Source organism: Panthera uncia, chromosome B4 (assembly GCF_023721935.1).
Source record: "Panthera uncia isolate 11264 chromosome B4, Puncia_PCG_1.0, whole genome shotgun sequence".
In the NCBI taxonomy this organism is placed as follows: Eukaryota; Metazoa; Chordata; class Mammalia; order Carnivora; family Felidae; genus Panthera; species Panthera uncia.
In genome coordinates, this window is record NC_064809.1 from 47,561,815 (window position 1) to 47,584,507 (window position 22,693).

General features: G+C 37.9%; 1 protein-coding gene across 1 annotated transcript in view; it reads left to right on the forward strand.

Moving 5' to 3' along the window:
* The window catches only part of PTPRO (protein tyrosine phosphatase receptor type O), a 238,719-nt gene that overhangs the window by 138,449 nt on the left and 77,577 nt on the right, over positions 1-22,693 (forward strand). The window contains exons 3-7 of the mRNA XM_049625136.1: positions 10,063-10,221; positions 11,955-12,107; positions 13,818-14,261; positions 16,557-16,718; positions 20,282-20,478. Coding sequence (XP_049481093.1) covers positions 10,063-10,221; positions 11,955-12,107; positions 13,818-14,261; positions 16,557-16,718; positions 20,282-20,478 — 1,115 coding nt within the window. The remainder of the gene's footprint in view (positions 1-10,062; positions 10,222-11,954; positions 12,108-13,817; positions 14,262-16,556; positions 16,719-20,281; positions 20,479-22,693) is intronic.

The window sequence follows — 22,693 nt, forward strand, 5'->3', positions numbered from 1 at the left end:
TGTAGCAAGACTTAGAAAGATTACAAAAATGGAATTGCCTGACCTAAGTTCCCTGCGCAGTCTGTAGATGTGTGGCAAACTTGAAGACTGCCCTTCAGGCTGAAGCTCCAGGACAACTAAATAAACCTTTGTCACAGACACACCGGTGGTATGTTTCAGTCTACTGCCTGTGCAGTGCCCTCAGGATGGGAGCCTGCCAACAACTGCCTCTCCAGTTGTTACAGTTCTGTGGGGCCCAGGGACAGAAGTCGCCAAGCCACCAGAGCTGGCTGATCAAGGAACACCCCCTTCGTGGACTGTATGGGTTTTAGGGAGGCAGTGGGAGAGCACAGGACTGAGACACAAGCACCAGCTCTAATAAGGCATGACATTTTTTTCTATATGCAATGGCCATCTTTATCCCAAGAAATATGCTTGGTGTTGAAGTTGATTTTGTCTGCTATTACTATAGATATTTTAGCTTTCTTCTGTTAAGTCTTTTCATGGTATACTTTTTTTATCCTTTTATTTTCAACCTACTTATGTCTTTATATGTAAATGGGTTTCTTAGCATTGTACTTTTTTTTTCCAATCTGAAAATGTCTGAATTTTAAGCAGAGTGTTTAGACCAGCAGTATCCAATAAAAATAGGATGTTAATCATATATGTATATTAAATTTGGGGTAGACACATTAAAAATTTTTCTGAAAAGGTGAAATTAATTTTAATAACATTTTAATTAATATTAATCCACTCCATTTAAAATATTACTATTTCAGTATATAATCAATATAAAAGTTTACATATAACTTTTAAGCATAAGTTTACTAAAATTAAATAAAGCTTAAATTCAGCTTCTCAGTTGTACTAGCCTCATGTCAAGTGGTCAGTAGTGTATGTGGCTAGTGGGTACCAATTTTGACAGTGCTCGCTTAGAGCATTTATACTTAACATAAGTATTTATATTGTTGGATTTAATTTTAATCTACCATATTGCCAGACTGTTAGTGTGGGAGATTGAGGCAAGCTGGGTTTAAGGTATTGTCACTTTCAGTTCATCACAGATTTCAAATTTTTCCAGTGTTTTCTGCCAGCAGTGGATGAGTATATTTCTCAGTGCTCCAATTCTACCCTCAGTATCGATAAGTCCTGAACACCCACACCACTGGTCTCCATGATTTTGCCCCTCTTCTCACAATGGATTGCTGTTGCTTTTTACTAGTGCTAAATTTTTGGTGAGGATAAGGGAGGTTTTTAGTTCTCCTGATCCAGCCTCAGGATTAGGCAGATCCTGTGATCCTGCTGGGAAATTGTCAGCATTTCTACCCCTCATTATACACTGACAGCTAGTCTACTTGGGTTGGAATTTCTGTGTTTTCCCCAGTAGTAGTAGAATTCTACTTTGTATGAGTGCATGATCATAGGTCCAAGGGAGATTCTGCCCCTGTCCCAGGAACAGACTCTTTCACTTCTATCCATCCCTCAGAAGGGGGTATCTTTGCCTGAGAACTTGAACAGAAAGTTGTTTCTGTCCTTCCCCAGTGCCTTAAGGCTTCTGCTTTGTATTCAGGAAAGATCCAGGGAATTGAGTAAGGTTTCAACATGATCTATTAGTGGAGCAAATTATCAACTGCATACCTGTGCCACCCCAACCCCCTGGGGGGAGGGGAGGCTCTTACCCTCAATATTCTCCTGAGCACCTGATTAAAGCCCACAATAAGAGCTAGAAAGAGAGTGTGGACTCTACTTGTGTCTGGGCCTCCCAATCATTTGAAACTAGCGCTGTCCTAGAACTTTTAGGTGGTGGAAATATTCTATATCTGCATTGTCTAGTACAGTAGCCACTGATTTTGAATTTTATTTAATTTTGATTCATTCTGAGTCTGATTAAAATAGCCACAGGTGGCTAATAACTATTCTTTTGGACAGAGCAGTTCTAAACTGTCATTGGAAACACACTCAGCCCTTATGAATTCATTAAGATCTCAGTTGCTGTCTTTTTTCCTGCTTTAATGGGGCCCTTCCTCTTCCTGCCATGCTCTACTACAGGTGAGAAAGTCCCTCCTGTCTGCAGGGGGCTTGCCACTCCTGAGTATTTAGTTCATTCGATTGCCTGGCAACCTCACTTCCCTGATAGGTTCAAGAAAAGTTATGATCTCATGGATTATTTCGCTTTTTCTTCTTGTTGGGGGTTGAGTGTGACATTGACTTGTAGCTTTCTACATCCTAAGTGGAAGAGGAAATTTGCATTGATTTCTAAAGAGCAAAAATTAATTAGTGATGGTTTCTTATCTCTCATCTTCTCATTTTTAAAGACTCAGTTACATCCCCCCAGATTTTAAAAGGGATAATAAGTTCAGAATATAAGAACTGGGAATTAAGGCACAAATATTAAGGCACAACGGTGACATTTGGTTTCAGCTTCCTCCTTTAAAAAAAAGTGGGAATTAAAGTACATGATGACTAAGATTAGTTTTGAGCTCTAAAATTACCATTATTTGTCAGTTAATGATGTGTTTTTTGCCATCTTTATTTTTATAACAAGCAGTTCTTTTTAAAGTTTAGGAAGCATGCATAGTATCTGCTCAAGGAGTTGACACATTGTTTTTGAGAATAAAAGGGTATATTTGTTGCAGTCATTTGTTGTGTGTTAGATGCTTGTCTTGATGAAATAAGCAATGACAAAGCAACTGGCCTTGGGACAGTCCCTTGCTACTTGTCTATAGCTGTTCTGAGTCTGACGCTGTTAGAGAAAGCTGAGAAACATGGCAAAAAAAAAATCAGCACAAAGAAGTCAGTTGGCCATTTCAAAGGAATTTTACAACCCTTAGGCTCTGACATCTGGTTAATATTTAATTGATTGAGAACCTTCAGTATATTGTCTGCACTTTAGAGAGAAGTTGCTTCTCAATAGATACATTAATACATGAAAACAATTGCTTAAAAATTGGGGAATTGTTATTTGTATCCCCCTGTCTCATGGGTTAGCAAAATCTGAGAGAGAGTAGTTGTAAACATTGCCAAACACTTTAGAGACACTCTTCAAATATAATATTTATAATATATTCTACAAATATAAACATATATCCATACATTATACAAATATAATGTATTATAAATAAAAATAATGCATGAGTTTTTATTTTATTTATTGTGCACATTCTGTATGTCACATCTTATGTTCTAGAAAAATAAAGATAAATAAATACCCACACTGAAAGATGGTATACTGTAGTGTGAAAAACAGACAAACCATTACAAAAATATAAATGCTGTAAGAGATTTATGTGAGAGAGACTGCCCAGCTCTCCTAGGAAACATTGGGAAGGCACCTTAAAAGAAACACATATTGAAAATTTAAGGAAAATTTGCTAAATGAATAAAGAATGTAAAGCGTTACAACAGAATCAAGGGAAGCATGTTTGCAAAGAATGGAGGCTTGCATAGCATGACCCACTTGTAAATTACAAGGAGTTATGATGGCAAGCATCCATGGTTCCAGAAAATGATAGGAAAAGAGGCTAGAAAACTTGAGAAGAACCTTGACTACCTTACAAAGGAGTGTAGACTTTATATGAGAGATGAGGAATGGTGACAGATGCAAAGACATGACATAGTAAGATCTGATTGGGGAAAGCTTATTATACCAGAGCAGCAAGTCATAGAATCCTGAATCGTGTGTTGGGATGGGCAAATTGTCAAGCAGGTAATTTGAGTAGTGGTTCAAAGTATGAACTTTAAAGCAAGTAAAGAAATCTAGAAACCATATGTGTAGCATTAGATAGGTTGTTATTTTCTTTAAGTCTTAGTTTCTAAGTCTGTAATCTGTCCCAGTGGTTGGGGTTTCTGTAGAGACTTATATAATAATTATTTTGTTTTTTTGTTGTGGTTGTTGCAGTTATTCAACTCTGTTGTTGCAGCACAAAAGCAGCCATAGGCAGTATATAAGCAAGCAAGCATGGTTGTGTTCCAGCAAAACTTTATTTAAAGACACCAAAATTTTAATTTCATATAATTTTGATGTGTCATGAAAAATTATTCTTCTGTTAATTTTTGTCAACTATTTAAAAATGTAAAGGCCATTCCTACCTCACAAGTCATATAAAAACAAGTGGCAGGCCAGATTTGTCTTGGGGGCCATACGTTTGCTGATTTGGGAGAGGGTGCTGTAAAACAATGTCAATATTTTGTAATGTGAGAAATGTTAAAATAAACTCCTTAACAAAATGTGTAGCACTTAATATAAGATCAATAAATACAAACAATACCAATGTCATTAAATAGAAAATTACTTAAGGGGTTGGAAGCAAAAGAGAGTCAACACAGATTAGGCAGGGCAGAGGCAATGAGGTAGAAGTAACTGGTTTAAGGCAGAGATTCTGACAAAAGTGAGAGCACCAGGTAGCCTGCAGGCTTAAAGATTTTGAGCAGAAACAAGTAGAAAAAATTAAGATGAGATTTGAGGCAGGGAGAATAGTTTGGAAAGCTTTTGAAATATTCTGGGAAAGAAACGGTGAAGACTTGAACTAAGCTTATGGGTGTGTTGGGAGCCATGACTCTTGGACCACAGGAGGCTGCTGCCGCCAGCTCACCTCAGTAGCCTGTTTGAATAAAGCTGAGATGTCAGGTTAGGTTCCAAATCACCATCTAAATGTTTATTTTTGAGACGGGGGGGGGGGGACAGAGAGAGAGGGAAACAGAGGATCAGAGCCCGACACGGGGCACAAACTGATGAACCATGAGATCACGACATGAGCCAAAGCCAGACTGAGCCGCCCAGGTGCCCCTCCAGATCACCATCTAAACATAAGTTAGGAACTCTGGCCTGGGACCTGGGAACAGTCTTTTTTTTTTCTCCATCAGAAGCGAGGGTCTAGTCACAGGTTTCTTTCCCTCAAGAAGAATGTGTTAGAACAGGTAGATTCTTAGATTGATCACATCAAAAGCAAGGATACTGGTCACTGACCCAACAGCTCTTTTAGTTTTAATCCATAAAAACAGAGCAATCTCAGAAAGAAGCACCTCTCAGCACTTAGCAGTTACCCATAAGCACAGGGCTAATTCCACTTTCTTGAAAATAGTATTCGCCCCACATTTGTTTTGTTTCATCATCTATCTAAGATAGTCACCTACAGAACTTTAAGAAACTTCTTATTCATGATTGTCATGAATGATTCAAAGGTAATTAAGGAACACAAAACACTCTTCAATTTAAACATCAGATTTTATTATGGGGACACCTAATGAGAAAAAAATAATCATATTAAATGTCATTAAAATTTTTTTGATTAAAAGAAAAAATAGGCATTTAATGTTAGGATTTCTAGCAAAAATAATGCAGTAAATACATGCTTGTGATGCACTCTTTACTCCTACCACAAAGCAAAAAGAAAACCATAAGTACTTTGGTAGCCTCAAAAATAAGCTAGTTGTCTCTAAGAATAACACAACAGAAACTCCAAGCAAGGAGGTGCGCTGAAGCCCTGGGGCCTCTGTGCTCTATATTTGAAAGAAGACAGCCCTGATCTTGGGCCCCAGTAGAATATGGATTGAAATTCTTCATACTAGATGGGCACTGAGCTAGGCTTTCTGCTTGGAGCAGAGATGCTTTCTGCCTGTGATACAATTATAGATGGAGGCCTTGAGATGCAAGGAACACACACAGTCAGTTTTACTATCAAGGACCAAGCTAGTTATCCTCTAATTTGGAATGAATTTGTGATAGCCACTCTATCTCCCACAATATGAAGAATTTCAGGTAACATCGTATGCCCTGTTTCTAGACTAGGGGATGTGGTGAGCTGAAAGAAAGCTATGGCTAAACTGCTTCAACAGCAGGAAACAAGAAATGGGACAAAAAGAAAACAAAAAATTAGCCTAGGGCCTGCATTTCAAAACACACAAAGAAATGTCTGCTAAAAAAGATCAAAACAACAACTCTAACATTGCAAATTATATTTTATATAGCAATCTGACAACAAATGTACAGTATGCTATGATGTTCAAAGAAATAAATATAAGAATTGCATCAATTTAAAGGGATTAAAAAATTATGAAGCAAAGATTGGCAAAAATTAAACAAAAATATCAAAAAAGCATAAAATAAATGTTTTAGAAATTAAAAATACACTTATTTAATTTAATATTTAATTGGTTAGATGAGACAAAATTATCTGGATGCATCAAATTTAAATTTAATTGAAAAACTTCAGTAGATAGGATAAATTCTATACTGATAACAGTTAAATAGCTAGTAAACAAAGATAATACTGTGTGATTGCTTTATAATTATAATTGCCTTACAATTCTCAGGTAGGAAGGTGGGAGAGGCTTTAAGAGGTTAAGAGTTCAAGAAAAAGAGAATGAAGGCAATGATGGGCACAGTATTTCAAGAGTTGATTATGAAAACTTCCAAGACTTGAAGAGTGACATCAATCTGTAGATGGACAAAGCATTCCAAATACCTGGTAGCGTAATTCAAAAATAAGACAACACCTAAATATGTGATGGTGAAACTGCAGATTCCCAAGAATAAATAAAAAGCTTAGAACCTACCAAAGGAAAACCAGTATCGTAGCTACAAAGGAAAACTGACAGAAGTTTTCTCTTGCACAGTAATTGATTAAAGAAACAATGGAGCAATAGCTTAAAAGTAGTGAGAGGAAATCTTGTAATTTTATGCCCAGCTCAACTACATCAAGAATGAAGATAAGGAACCTGTCCAGAATACAAAGTCTAGGAGAATTTAACACTTAGACTCTAACTTAAATAACTATTAAGTGATGTGTTTTAACAAGGAAGATAAATCTAGAAGGAAGGCACAGGACACACACACAAAAAAAACAAAACAAAAAAAACCTGTGGGCATGTGGAATACAACAAAAGTTGTATTACAAATTAGAAGAATATGGAAAAAGAATCCATGAAACAGGCAAAAGAACCAATTTTACGAAAAGAAAAGCTGAATGACTAACATTAGAAAAGATAATTAACCTCTTTCATGAATTAAAAGAAACAAACTTTCACATGGCAAATTTCATGTGGCAAAAATTAAAAAGGCTGATATGAGCAAGTGCTGGATAAGAATATGGAAAAAGAGGGACTATCATACACTGCTTATCGAAATGTAAATTGACAGAAAGTTAGAACACATTTTTACAATAGCTCATACAATTGAAGATGTGCATACCATACTATTCAGGATTTCCAGCTTCCAGAAACATGTCCCAAGATTATTGCAGCATTATTTGCAAAAGTGAATGACTGAAAGCGATCTATCTAACAAAATAACAGATAAACAGTATAGTGTGTATAATTCTAAAGTGAATTATACACTTTAGAATCAAGATGGACAGCTCAAAAGCAGTGATAGGTAATAGAAGTAAGCTTCAGAATGATTCATATAATATGAGACCGTTAACATACTTTAAAACATGTAAAATAACATTTCACATGGATGTCGTACACATATAAATATAAAAATAAAAACACATCAGAAGATAACCACCAGATTCAGAGTAATAATTGACTTCTGGCCATTGTAGGAAGGCAAATAGGATCTGAGTAAGTTATATGAGGGAGTTGCAAATATATTTTGTAATGCTAAACTTCTGGAACAATAAAAAGATTGAGGACAAAAAAGTTATAAACAAGCAAAAGTAATAAATGATACACATATTCTAACAATTCTATTTCTTTATCTAGTCCAGCCTGGTCCCCAAGGCAAGAAATGGAAGTGTAAAGAGGAAGGAATATTAAATTAGATCAGAATTTAACCTTGCCATCACTGAAAAACACATAATAACAGCTCTGGTTTATAGCACACCCCTAATCGCAAAAAAGAAAAAGAATGAGGGAAGGAACTGGAGAGACAGTAAAACATTTTTAGAGAATGCATTTGAGTACTATTGAAAATAGTAATTCTTGGATTGAATTTGCCTCTGTAATGCCTGGGCTTGCAGTTTAGAATTTATAGCTGACCTGGGTCACTTAGGTTGAAGCTCAGAGAACTATAAGAAGAGAACATGCAGGGGCGCCTGGGTGGCGCAGTCGGTTAAGCGTCCGACTTCAGCCAGGTCACGATCTCTCGGTCCGTGAGTTCGAGCCCCGCGTCAGGCTCTGGGCTGATGGCTCGGAGCCTGGAGCCTGTTTCCGATTCTGTGTCTCCCTCTCTCTCTGCCCCTCCCCCGTTCATGCTCTGTCTCTCTCTGTCCCAAAAATAAATAAAAACGTTGAAAAAAAAATTTAAAAAAAAAAGAAGAGAACATGCAAATAGGCATTTTTTAAAATTCGTTTAGTTTAAATTTAAGTACCTTGCAGCAGAAAAAAAATATATCACAAAATAAAATACCCATGCTGTAATCCTCATCTATCTCTTGAATTTCAAAGTTGGGCTGTGGCTTTGATGTGCATACTCCATGCCACAGGGAATGAAAGATTGGGTGGGCATCTCACTTTTCCATAGACAGAACCCTGGTGAGGGTGGGAAACAGGACTCCAGGCCTGGAAGAGTCCGTGCTCAGTGCCTGCTTTTTGTTGTTAGCTTTCATTTTGGTTCTCTTAGATCCAGAGGCAGTAGGTGGATTTGGTAGACTCCCTGGGTTAGTAAAGGGACTGGGTTGAAAGAAAGACCTTCAAATAGTTCAAAACTTCTTTGGGATTAATCAAAGAGCAATACTCAAGAGTCTTCAGGGGTTGGTTGGTGGGTTTGCTAACATGACAAAGTGAATTCACTCTGTAATTGTTACCTTTAAGCAGGAAGACTCAGGACACATCAAAGATAAAATAGAAACATTTTAACCAGAAAATATAGCATTTAGTCTACAGGGACATGATCACAATATATACCCTAATCTGAAGGCCCTTCCTGACTTTTTGATAGTTTGGCTTGGTTTTTTAAGAAAATTCCAGGAAAAATCAAAGCTTTAACATGTTGCTTCAATCCTTCCTGGATCTCTTTAATCAGAAGAAAAAGCTAAAATAGATTATGATCCTGGAGGGCAAAATGAAAAATATTTTTTTTCATTGGTTGAGACAAAGTAGATTGAAACAAGGTAGGTACTTGATAATTGTGGAATAAGTTAAATTAAATTTTGCTGTCCTATGGTTTCAAAATTGAAAATTTCAAAGTGTAAAATTTAAAGTAAGGATATTGCTTCCCTTTGGACTATAGATGATTTCCAAGAATTGCTAATGATAACACTTTGAATCAAATTTATTTTTTTCTGTAATACAATAGTTGACTCCAAACTAAGTTATTTAAAAGATTTTCTCGAATAAAATGAATTCAAGTAAAACTTATCCAATAGCACCATAAGAGGGGCGCAGGAGTTCAATTATTTTACAAGATTTTTGCTGAAGAATGGGTTATGGAGGAGATGCACACATACATTAAATTGCAGTTTTAAAAAATGAGTATTTAAAAAGTTTGTAATGAATTAATAAGTCAAGCGAAATATAAATGAACATTTTTTCAAACTTCTGCAGGAAGAGGGGTTTGATAAACACCATAAATTATGATTCTCACAACCTAGGATGGTTTACATTCTTATACTTAATATAGAAAAATAAGTAGTAACTCCACACACAAAAATAAAAGATGACATAAACATTTATCCTTGGTCAGGGCCAAATGTATTTTCTGCTGCAGGTCTGTTTTTAATATCAAGTTTTCTTGGCTTGGAAAAAAGAAAAATGAACTAGGAATTTGAAGACATTGGCTCTGCCACATACTTAAGTTGCTTTTAACAAATAATTTAAAGTCTCTGAATCATCATCATTGTTTTTATCGGTTGAATGGCAGTATTTACATTTGCTCATCTTAGATCTCAGGGTTGTTGCAAAGGCAAGTGGAAAAATGAATATGAAAGTTCTTTGAAAGGCACAAAACACCTTCTAAATGTATTCTGTTAGTTACTGCTAAGTAGACCAGTCAGCTCATAAGTATGCAGCAGTTTAATGCTCATGGATAATAAAAGTATATAAGGTTTTGAGAGGCATAATTTTTGGTACTTTCAAGTACTGATAATGATTTCTGTCCCTTTTCCTCCACTTCCCCTTTCTCCATGTACTTCCCTTCTGCAGAACCCCTACCTGTAACCAGTGTTTCAATATATGACTATAAACCTTCTCCTGAAACAGGAGTCCTGTTTGAAATTCATTATCCAGAAAAATATAATGTTTTCACAAGAGTAAACATAAGCTACTGGGAAGGTAAAGACTTCCGAACAATGCTATATAAAGGTAAGAGGCAAAAGGAAGAGTGTTGAATGATAACGATTCCTTTTTACATGATGTTTGCCAAAAGGTCTTCTCTCTTGCTCTAAAGAGGTCTCAGGATTCACTATGTGACCATGAAAGAACCATTACAAAGAAGTATTAATTAATGAAAATCTCGTCGTCATGAATCTTAGAACATCTGGTTTGCTAGAGTCACGTGCAATGCATAAGCATAAGAAATACTCAAATTATTACCACTTTATATGTGCAGCATGTCTGGTACAAGAAATAAATTAAAACTTAAGCTTAGAAACACGTCACCCTACCACTTCCTTCCAGGTGTGTTAGAAGGGCATTTCTAGAACTAAGAAGCTAGAAAGTCACCTTCCACCAAGTTTCACTTGGAGGTGGTCCAAGACTATTCTCAAAGGCAAATGATAATGCTTTTTTGCACCCTTGGATGTATTTTTTATCTGTATGACCAGCTAAATGATTTCATGCATTAAAATACAAAAATTGGTTTCATTGTGTGTACTGTCTTGATGGGAAAGGAGAAAGACAATCCTATGGGAATCAATCTCAAAAAAGCCTGCTCAACTTCTCTGAGTAGACTCTTAGAGGAGGATAGAGAAGGAAGGGTGGAAGGGGAGCATTCAGCTCCATTGGGAGTGAATTGGGAAGGAAAGGAACCTAGAACTTTCAGGATACGACATGTAACGTTTCTCTGTTGGCTGGTTGTAAATGGAAACATGTATTAGGGAGGTGGAAAATGGGTCCCAAACTACACAGGGCATGATATCCAGAAAAGTGTCCTTTTGACTTGTTGCTTTTACAAACTCGTTTCTTCCATGGATATTTTTATGAGACATTGTTTAAAACACATGCATCGATTTTATAGTTTTTGAAACTTTAAAAAATGAAATAAATATAATCATGAACTCCACAAATTAATCACATTTTTTATTTTCCATGAGAACAGAGTATCTGCAAAATAATAAACGGGACCTTATTTGCTTAGTGATTGCCTGCAAATCCAAGTTCATGAATGACTGAGATGCAGCCTGTGGAATTTTTGTTGAGTTTAAAGCCAGCAGTTTTAAAATAAGTTAATTAATATGCTGTCCTTTTTAAGTTAATTAATTGTTTAAACTATTTTTGGCTTTTGGTTCAATAAGTGATATTTTTAGTTTCTTGCCCATGTTTCTTTCTGATTTGGATTGGAATCTTAAATTTATTATTTTCCTAATGTTTTCCAAATGAAATCCAGATTTGTATTTTCTTCTGTTTTTGATCAAGTGCTGTCTGCCAACTCGCAGATAAACCATTCTACTTTAAGAATGGGCCAGATATTACAAGTGAGCCTAGTGAAAACATGTCTTATAAAATTATTTTTTCCTAAGTCATAAAGTGGCAAACTATCTTTGATTTTTATCATAAAGTAAATGGCTAGCATAAACCTAATCTCGATAATTTCTATATACTATTTTCTCCATTTAATGTACCAAATGTCCCTGCAATAAAAATTTAATTCCAATTGTATCCAATTCTTGTGGAAAAAGCTTTTCAGGATTTGGGACCGAAAGATCCAAATTTTCACCTCTAACCTTATGCCAAGTTTGTATTACTGACCATGCCAGAAGTTGAAGGGGATATTATTTTATGGCAATTTAATTATGATTGTTTAGAACTTCCTAAACAGACGTGGCATTTAGGAGACCAGAATTGTAATATAATTGATTTTTTTTTCTTCTTCTCAGATTTCTTTAAGGGAAAAACAGTATTTAATCACTGGCTGCCAGGAATATGTTATAGTAATATCACTTTTCAGCTGGTATCTGAGGCAACTTTTAATAAAAGTACTCTTGTGGAGTACAGTGGAGTCAGTCATGAACCCAAACAACATAGAACTGGTAAGTCTTCTGAAGAATCAAATTTAGTGAAAAAACAATTAAGTTATATGTTTGTTGCATATAAATATTCTATCATTCTAAGAAAAATTCTGTTCCAGAGCTAAGAAATGAGATACATACATATTTGTAATAGTATTAAACAAATTCTCTATCAGTGTAAGAGGAGCTGAGTAAAATATCCAAAAAAAAAAAAAATCTAAAATATATCAATGTAATCATAGACTTACAATCTTGGTTTGGAAAATAGTACATGATACGACTAAAAGTTACAATTAAGTGACTTAACATGACCAAGTAGACATCTATTATTCTATAACCTGGTAACATGCTCATATGGCAGATAAACAGATAAGAGATGTTCTAGTACAGAATATCAGATTATTCAAGGAAAATATTGGGATTCATATGTATCTAAAACTTGGAGTGTTTAATTTTAGTAGCATCACTAATACGAAGCACGGTTATGGGATGGATGGATGGATGGATGGACATAAATACGCACATACTCAATGCCTGTCACCAATTCCAATATAGTTGACATTACCTGTGCCTAATGACATTACCTTTGCCTAAATTACTCATTACGAATGTTGGAGATGCCTTTCATATGAACGTTGGGAATGGATTGTAATAGATCACCCCTGAGGCCCTGCCAATCTGAATTCTAAGATGCTATGATTTTCATTAATTAGACCAAGACAAAGAAACTATTTCAGCTAAATAAGTTATTCACCTCAATACACTTACAAATAAGAGTCTATTTGTATTTTTAATTATTCAGTTACAATACACTTACAAATAAAACACTTACAAATAAGAGTCTATTTGTATTTTTAATTATTCAGTTCAACTAAGGAAACATCACCAATTGAGTGACTTCTACCTGGAAGTTGTTCTAAGTATGAGAGATGAAGACAAAATCTGGTGAGATAGGTTCCCTGTCCTCAAAAAATGGTAGAGATACAATACAAATGGCAATCATACATGGCAGAAGGTGATAAATGTCATAAGAGGTGCAAAGTTATATAACTGCACAGAGGAGGGAAAGATTAATTTTTATTAGAAATTCATGGACAAAGTGATATTTAAACTGCTCTTTGAAGGATAGGTAGAAACTGTTGCAGGTAGAGACCATATGGTGTGCCTTCACAATTTTCTCCCTCTAGAAAAGTATACTTCCATAATTCACAAATTGATTTTGGGCTCATATGTTTCATTCTAGAGAGGTAAGGTGTGAAGCCATATTTCTAACATGTGTGTTATTGTTTCTAGAGACATGTATTTAGCTTTTCTAAGCGCAGCTGTGTCACAGGGAGCATTTTTATCTTGATAGCTAAAGTACACTGTAGCTGCTTGTTGGTAAGAAAGATCCAGTGGCGAGACTCAATTGCTTTAAAAGGAGATTTTGATAAGCCGAAGAATATTTACAAAGCTCTGCTTTGGGCATGGTGAAATTACCTGTTGGACAAGCATACTATCACTCGTTACTGTATTTGAAGTATGAGTGGTGATATACTAATGTGAATACATCGTGCACAAAATCTTAGATAAATGTGTACTTGCCACCACAGTAGTTCTCGATGTAGATTATATAGTAGTAGTAAAACGAACCTCTGTTTTGTAAATCCGCTTGCATATTTGACTCACGAGTAACTATTTGCTGTCATAGAATTAAAAATCACTCGAGAATGAACATTGTCTCCCTTACAGCCCCATATCCACCCCGAAATATCTCAGTTCGCATTGTAAACTTGAACAAGAACAATTGGGAAGAGCAGAGTGGCAGTTTCCCAGAGGAATCCTTCATGAGATCACAGGATACAATGGGAAAAGACAAACTCTTCCGTTTTACAGACGAAACCCCAGAAATGCCCTCTGGCAACATTTCTTCTGGTTGGCCTGATTTTAACAGCAGTGACTACGAAGCTACATCCCAGCCGTACTGGTGGGGCAGCGCATCGACAGCTCCTGAAAGCGAAGATGACTTTGTCAGTGTACTTCCCGTGGAGTATGAACATAACAGTACACTCGGTGACACTGAGAAGTCAACATCAGGCTCCTTCTCATTTTTTCCTGTACAAATGATTTTGAATTGGTTACCACCCAAACCACCCACTGCCTTTGATGGGTTCCATATCCACATAGAAAGAGAAGGTAACGTAATAGGAAATCAGTGAAAATAGCAAACGGTGTGCAAAGGAAAGGAAATTGAAATATTTTCAAACTAAATTTAGAAAAAAAGACTGCTGGTAGACAGTTAAGATTTCAAGATAAATGGTAAAGGAAGGGAAGAGTCTAATTGAGTAGCAACGTGGACTGAGATTAGAAAACAAAACTGAACAGGTAGGATCAGCATCCAAGGTTCGGGAAGCGTATAAATTGCAAGTTTTGACAACAGGACACGTTTCACTGCCCAACATGTCACGTACCCCCGGCCACTGAGGGAAACCTTACGTTTGGAAAGATTTTGATTAAAGTTGTAACCATCACAATTACAAAATATCCTGGAGAGATGTTCTGCTTTCCAGGACACAATTTGTGGAAGCATGCAGCAAAACAGTCTTTCTGACAAGATGGCTGCTTTCCCAAAGGGGTCAGACCTGTGTACTGCTTATCTAGGGACTCTTACTATCCTTAGGGTGTGCGCCCCTCTGGAACGTGTACCACTCACGTTTTCCTGAAGAGGAGCTGGTAATAAAATAGAAAATGCACAGCAACGGATAGTCTCACTACAGCTGCTGTATTGTGTCTCATGTTCATGTATCCAGCATCTCAGAGCCATTCTTTGTATTTTATTTTTTATTTTTTTTTTAATTTTTTTTAATGTTTTATTTATTTTTGAGACAGAGAGAGACAGAGCATGAACGGGGGGGGGGGGGAGAGAGAGGGAGACACAGAATCGGAAGCAGGCTCCAGGCTCCGAGCCATCAGCCCAGAGCCCGACGCGGGGCTTGAACTCACGGATTGCGAGATCGTGACCTGAGCTGAAGTCGGCCGCTTAACCGACTGAGCCCCCATTCTTTGTATTTTAGCCCTTACCATAAGAAAAACGGCCATGGCCTTCAGTAAACTTGGGTCATGAATCACATCCAAATTGTTTGGTAGATTTTTTTTTTTTCAACGTTTTTTATTTATTTTTGAGACAGAGAGAGACAGAGCATGAACGGGGGAGGGGCAGAGAGAGAGGGAGACACAGAATCGGAAACAGGCTCCAGGCTCCGAGCCATCAGCCCAGAGCCTGACGCGGGGCTCGAACTCACGGACCGTGAGATCGTGACCTGGCTGAAGTCGGACGCTTAACCGACTGCGCCACCCAGGCGCCCCTGTTTGGTAGATTTTTATAGTCATTTGCTGTTTGTTTTGTTTCTAAAATAACATACTTTGTTTTATACTTTCCAGTCCAGTAGTTTGGGTGATAAAAGTTGTCAAGTTGGCAAAATTTGAAGTTCCAAATAATAGCCTTATTTCAGAGTAGGGCATTAGTATCATGGACCCTGATGTATTATATATTGTTTGCTCTTATTTTATTTAATAGAGGAAGATATCAAAAGCTGTGGATTCCTCTATGCTGGATTATAGTGCAATCAACCATACCCATATATTGTATAAAGTTGAAATCCTTTGTCATTTCCAATTATTCGAGAAAAAGTATTCACATTTGCCTGGAATTACTTGTATAAAGTAATCTGTCTTAATCTGCCCTTAGTTTGTCTCTTATTTTTCTGTTCCTTAGTATATTCTATGGAAAACAGGATCCCTTAACTCAGAATTTTTTTTAAACGAGTATTTCTGTGCAGGTCCAGTCATGCTTTTATGTGACTTCAATGTGTTCTGTTGAAGGCTATTGTAGTCACCAACGGGTGAGAACAACTTCAAATGCAGTAATAAGCAGCAGGAGATGAACTTTGAAGCAATGTAAAAATCATTTTTACTTTTAGAAGTTCTGGAAGAAAACAGATGAAGGAAGCATATTGCAAGTGTCAGAAAATCTGCCCAGAAGAATTATTTCTAACTAGAAAGAGTTCAGCTTATTTTAAGGCGTTTCTGGATATTTAATACTACCACCAAGAATTTATAAGATACTTTGTTGTCTGTTATTTTTTTACTCCTTATATCTAGATGAAAAAGTCAACTATTTTGATCTTTTCCTCACATTCTCCTATTATTGTGTACATATAATGTTGTTGGGAAACCGTACAGGAAAATCCCTAAGTTTTCTTGATTTCGATGCCATATTTTAGTTTGGTTATTTAAAAGTATTATGAAAACCAGTTTGAATACTTAGTCATCTTTTTTTTATAGCACCTTTGATTAAGATGTGTAATATAACGTGACAAAAGGAAAGAAACAATATTTTAAAAACTACTTTTTTTATTAATTGACTTGTTTACATTCAAGGCCCTTTCAGATTCCAATTCATATATATTCTCTTTTTTACATATGATTCAGAAAACTTTACTGAATATTTGACAGTGGATGAAGAAGCGCATGAATTTGTCACAGAGCTGAAGGAGCCTGGGAAATATAAGTTATCTGTAACAACTTTTAGCTCCTCAGGATCTTGTGAAACTCGAAAAAGTCAGTCCGCAAAATCACTCAGTTTTTATATCAGTAAGTACCAAAGGGATTATGTTGTACTTACAGGGGGACTAGGACAATGGAGCCGGGGAGATTAATGATGCTCCAGCATCAATGATTCATCAAACCTCAGAGACCCTGAGAAATCTTCAAGGTCAGGGGAGGCCCAGATCCATGAGATTTTGACAGCAGAGGAAATATATGTATGTTTAATAGTAGCAGACCTACTCAGAGGTTTAGCTTACAGATTTTTTTTATTATGGTGATAATTGAACATTTATTAAGATGACTTTCCACACTAGCCATCGCAAACTCTCCAAGGAAATGGACGCACTGTTTAGGAAATATGACTTTTGTTTAAGGCCGTATAGAAAATTGATATTTTTGGACTATGTGAAAGTTCTCACTAGAATGTTGAGCTTATATAATTCAAAGGACAAACAAAGATTCATGGGTAGTGGGACCTAGGTGGTTGCCATAAATTTGGCACAAGAGGGCAAAGCTAGAGCATCCTAGAAGCCCCGGTGTCAAGTCTTAGGGTGACTTCTACTGATTCCATGAGGGGCAAGAGTAAAGTAATTACTACCTCTAAAAGCTGCACAAATCGTGCGTGTCTGTAATGCTTTTAGCTAATCTGAATGTTCACTAGAGGTTTAGAGGTCAAAAATCAGTTCAAAGCAGTTAGATGTGTCTCCGATCAGAAGAAAGGAAAAACCAGGAGGCAGTGGATAAAAACCGCTCATCAAAAAGGATGACCACCCTATACTTTATCACCCTCTCCAAAGGCAAAATACCACCTTTCGTCAATCCTCAGAAAGGTGGGTGGGAGAATGAGAAGGGAGGCAGAGGGAAGAGATCAGCTTATTTCACAGCTGAAAAATGTTGCAAATGACCCATGTAGCATTGCTGTTTAAGAAACCAAAAATGCCGTCGCTGATAAGAGGCCTAAAGATCCGTTAGATATACAGAAAGATTAGTCCTAATTGTTTGCACATCGATCTTTGACCTGAAGTCACTTGAGAATGAGGACAAAGTTTAGTATTCCATTTTTTCTGAACCTGACAATGTCTCATTAACCAAAAGGTTTCCTGGCCTGTCAGTAGAGGTCCACCGCAAGTGTGAAGAGCATCCAGGAACACTCCCTCAGCTATTCTAACCTCGCTTGGCTTTCCCTTCTCTGAATTGCTCCTGTGTTTCATAGTGCTCAGCACAAAATACAGAATTTATTTGTGTATGAATATTTCTCTCCATTTCTTTTATATGTGTACATCTCGCTTCTCATACCAAATTACAAAATCCTAGCCTGGGGTTATACTATTGATTTATTAATTCTGCTGTACCTTCAACCAACAAGTAATTCACTGAACTACTTTCATGCGTCAGGCACTCTGCCCGAGAGTATCCAAATTGACTAGTGCTATTGAGAATGTGTCAGAATTGCTCCAAAATATAATTATTTCAAAGAGGTACCTATTAATACTCATCTAGAAAAATATAAGGCACTAAAATTTTTGTTTTTTCTCTGCCAATAAAATAATAATATTTGTAGCATTAGGATATTCTATTCTGCAATATTGGGTCATTCAGGTGTACTGTATATATATCTTTAGTTTAAAACAGGACACTATAGATATAAATACTATACTTACCTGAGTAAGCCCCTGCACACAGTGTAGTCTCACACCAGCTAAATTCTATTCACAGACCATTTTCCTGATCCAAACCAGGTGGGAGTTAAGCTATGACATTAATATTTATTACGTTTCATTCAGATTTATGTTTTTTTTTGTTGCATTATGATTTCTAGGTATGTAGCTCTGAAGGTTTTCCTTCAGAGATGAGAAGTAAGGTAGAAATTTATATGAGTCCCCCAATAGCCTTACATTTCAACTACCCCCATTTTTCAGGTGGAAAAAAACTAATTCACGGAAAGTTTAATGACTTTCCCAAGTGTCCAAGTGAGGACTAGACCTAGGAATATTTGCTAGCAAAGTCCGTTTCCATGTAGCCTGCAATGACCTGTTACCTTGGCTCGATTATCAAATAAGTGAACTTATTTTCCTTATTCCCACTTTGGCTCTCTGTGCACCTGCTACCCCAGTAATCTTCATAACAGTGTTAACACTTCACATTTACATAGTTCTCTAACACGTATAATCTCATTTGATCCCAGCGACAGATGGCATCATGATAAATTGTCACAAAGCAATGACGCAGGAGACAGGGGGTCTGGGTTGGGCCCCAAGCACTTATTAGCTCTGTGACACTGGACATGCCATTCGCATTTCTGGGCCTCAGTTTCCTCATCAGTTAAGTGAGGTATCGGATCTCTAAAGTTGTCAATCCTAACATTCTATGATTTATCCATTTGGCCATTTGTGGCCATTTATCCATCTGAGATTCAGAGATGTTAAATCATTTGCCCAGTCATTTGCTCACTAATGAGCAAAACTGAGTCTGGGTCAACGTACCTGTCTCCAAACCAATGTTTTCATAGTGCCTCCAGAAGTTTCATGGAGGTGTTAAGAGCATGGATTCTGGAACCAGCCTTCCTGTGCATGAATCCCAGCTCTACTTTCCCTTTCTCTGCCTCAGTTTCTTCATCTGACAGTGGAAGGAGTACTAGTACTTATCTCATAGGTCTGTCATGAAAATTAAAGGATTAAACTATGTAAACATATAAAAGCTTCAAACAGAGCCTGATACATGGTGAATGCCAGGTCTCTTTGCCACCACTATTATGGTCATTTTTTATTGTCTTTATCTCCCTTGCCCCCTTTGCTGTGAGCTGGAGACTGCTCTCCCCTGCAGAGCCACTTCCTTCTTTTCTCTTCATGGGTTCCAGCCCAGGAAGACACTCAGAAGTGTATCCTAAGCAAATAAAGAAAAGTTGTGCATTTGCATTTCAACAAGGACTTTCTGTAGATAATAACCATGTTAACACTTCTTGAGTCCTTACTATGTGTCAGGCACTGTGCTAATAACCACTTTAAAAACTTAAGAGAACAAAGCTAATGGTGGGCATTTCTATGCTGATACTTTATAATGAGGAACCCACCGCGACCCTCAAATGATCACCGGGATTGCAGGCAGCTTCTATAATTGAGTTTGCCTGTTTCTTCTCTCATACAGTCACACCCCGCCTCTTTGATCCTGCTGTTACCAAATTTAAAATCTTTTCACACGATGGCAGTCGAGGCTAATTTGAATCTCAAAGTAATTATTTCTAGAGACCGAAGGTCCTAACAGCAAAGGAACCATAAACACTGATGAAATGCCCCACCCACTGTTTGTTAGAAGAGAAGTAGATTCTCTTGGGTGAAGAATTGACCAGCGTCACCTCAGATGCACATAACAGCTGATGTAGAGCTTCTCTCTGTCCCTAGAACTGATTTTGTTGCTGCTGCCACTGCTGTTCGGGCAGTGGTGAGACCAGCTGGGCAGAGAACATACAGACATGCTGGTCCAGCTGCCAGTCTTACTTTGAGTATCTTTGTAAGGGCCAAAGGAGAACAACATGATTTTTAAAATGAGACTCTTTTATCTCAACCAGCTCGGTATGACACCTCCCTTGTGCTCTTATGTGAAATGTTCAGGCCCATCAGGAGAGTGGATCGAAGAACTGACTGAGAAGCCCCAGCATGTGAGTGTCCACGTTTTAAGCTCAACCACCGCTTTGATGTCCTGGACGTCTTCCCAAGAGAACTACAATGGCACCATCGTGTCTGTGGTGTCACTCACCTGCCAGAAACAAAAGGAGAGCCAGAGGCTAGAAAAGCAGTACTGCACTCAGGTAAAGGAACAGAAAACAATGCTGACGGGTTCATTCGCCTGCTGTGGCACAGCCAGACAGGCAGAGCCAGGAGGCCGGTGCAAGAGGCTGTGCTGAGGTCTCCCCTGGGTGCGTTGTGCACGGGGGATGAGTGTGCATGGCTTTTCAGTGACAGTCTTCCTCCCTGTCCCTCTCAGGACTACCATCCCCCGTTTATTTCCATGCCTCATTCAGGAGACCTACGATGTGGGGGGCACCTGGGGGCTCAGTCGGTTAAGCGTCCGACTTCGGCTCAGGTCATGATCTCACGGTCCGTGAGTTCGAGCCCCGCGTCGGGCTCTGTGCTGACAGTTCAGAGCCTGGAGCCTGCTTCGGATTCTGTGTCTCCCTCTCTCTCTGCCCCTCCCCTGGTCACACTCTGTCTCTCTGTCTCTGTCTCTCTCTCTCAAAAATAAACATTAAAAAACTTAAGGGAAAAAAAGAGACCTACGATGTGGCAGGTACTCTGATAGATGTCGGGGATCTAGATAATTTCTATGCATCTGCCCCTTGCAGAGTTTATAATCTAGTGAGAACAACGCATAAGGGAACATACAGTTACTGCAGAGTATAAAATAAGGCCCAGGGAGCCCTTATGAGTTCTCAGAAAGAAAGAGCTGGGCATGAGTAAATATGGATTGGGGCAAGAGGATTGGGAAAACTGGCCAGAGAAACTTTTACCCGGCAAGGAGACAACCAAGCAGAAGATTCTGGGGAGTTTTTGTTTGTTTTACTTTTCCCATTTTCTTTTTCTTGTTATTTAAACTACAAACAATAATTCATGCTCACTGGAAAACTAATTCAAAAATTAAAAGTACGAAAGGAAAAAAAATCCCCCCTCACTAATCGCAGCTAAGAAGAGCTTTTTAAAAAAAATTTTTTTTAATGTTTATTTATTTTTGAGAGAGAGAGATAGAGTGGAAGCCGGGGAGGGGCAGAGAGAGAGGGAGACACAGAATCAGAAGCAGGCTCCAGGCTCTGAGCTCTCAGCACAGAGCCCGATGTCAGAGGCTTAACCCACTGAGCCACCCAGGTGCCCCGTTGAGGAGAGCTTTGAAGGAGAAATAGGACTTAGCTGAGCACAAGGGAGCATGAAGGGCAAGTGGAAATGGGGTGCAAATCATTAGTTCTGGGAATGGCTACCAGAGTGAGCTTTCAGGCCCAACCATCCATCCGGAGGGAAACCCTGCCACATGGGCCCCGGGGCAGATCCTGCAGTCCGTCGCCCAGAAGTATCCACAGGGAGCCTGGTGCCCAGCCGTACTTTCCCAAAACTTGGTTTTATTTTTTCATACGGTCAAATGTACTGATTCTTGGTGTCTTACAAACAGAGTATTTACTTCCCCACAGGTAAAATTATCAACTCGTGTGTCATACACTGGAAATATAATACTCAAATGCAACAGTTGCTATATGAAAGCTTTTAGCACATTTAATGAAATTCAAAGAGTGAGAAACTTGAAACTGATAAGATGAATTTAGGAATCCTGACCTTTGGAGCGCCAGAAAGGCTTAAAAGTACTGAGATAAGCTCTTACTTGAGGATGAGGCTACCCCTTGACTTCAATTAAATTAAGGAGTAAATATGCTAAACAGATTAATTTGTAATCACGACTCACTGTGCAGTTTACTAGCTTCCTTTCCTGAGCCTACCGAAAACGGCTGACTGGTTACCTTGCTAGAAACATCCGTTTCTCTTACAGAACATGACATAGAACTTGACTGCTCCAAGGTGCATTGCTTCGCCCTTCATCTGATGTACAAATTATGTATCTTTTGCATAGAAGCCAAAGGCTAACTGTATAGATAGAGTTTGTAAATTATAAATGAGCCAGAAAAGACTGGTCTAAGTGTACTTTGACAGTGCCTTCTTGAGATGCAAACATGAAACTGTTAAGGATTACAGGCAAGAAGGCCAATATTTAGAATGGAGGGCGAGATCTAGACCCGCCCGGATCTAGACCCGGGATCTAGACCTCACTGTGTGAGGCATTATCTCAATTACCACAGGAACATTTTGAAGATTTTGTTATTACACCAATATTATCCATTGCTTCACTATACACACATGCATGCACACACACACACACACACACACACACAGGCACACACATATGTTTAGATGAGAAAACATTATTCAAAAAGTCTCAAAAACTGGCCTGCAGTCAGGTGGCCATTAATCAAAAGAATCCAGAAG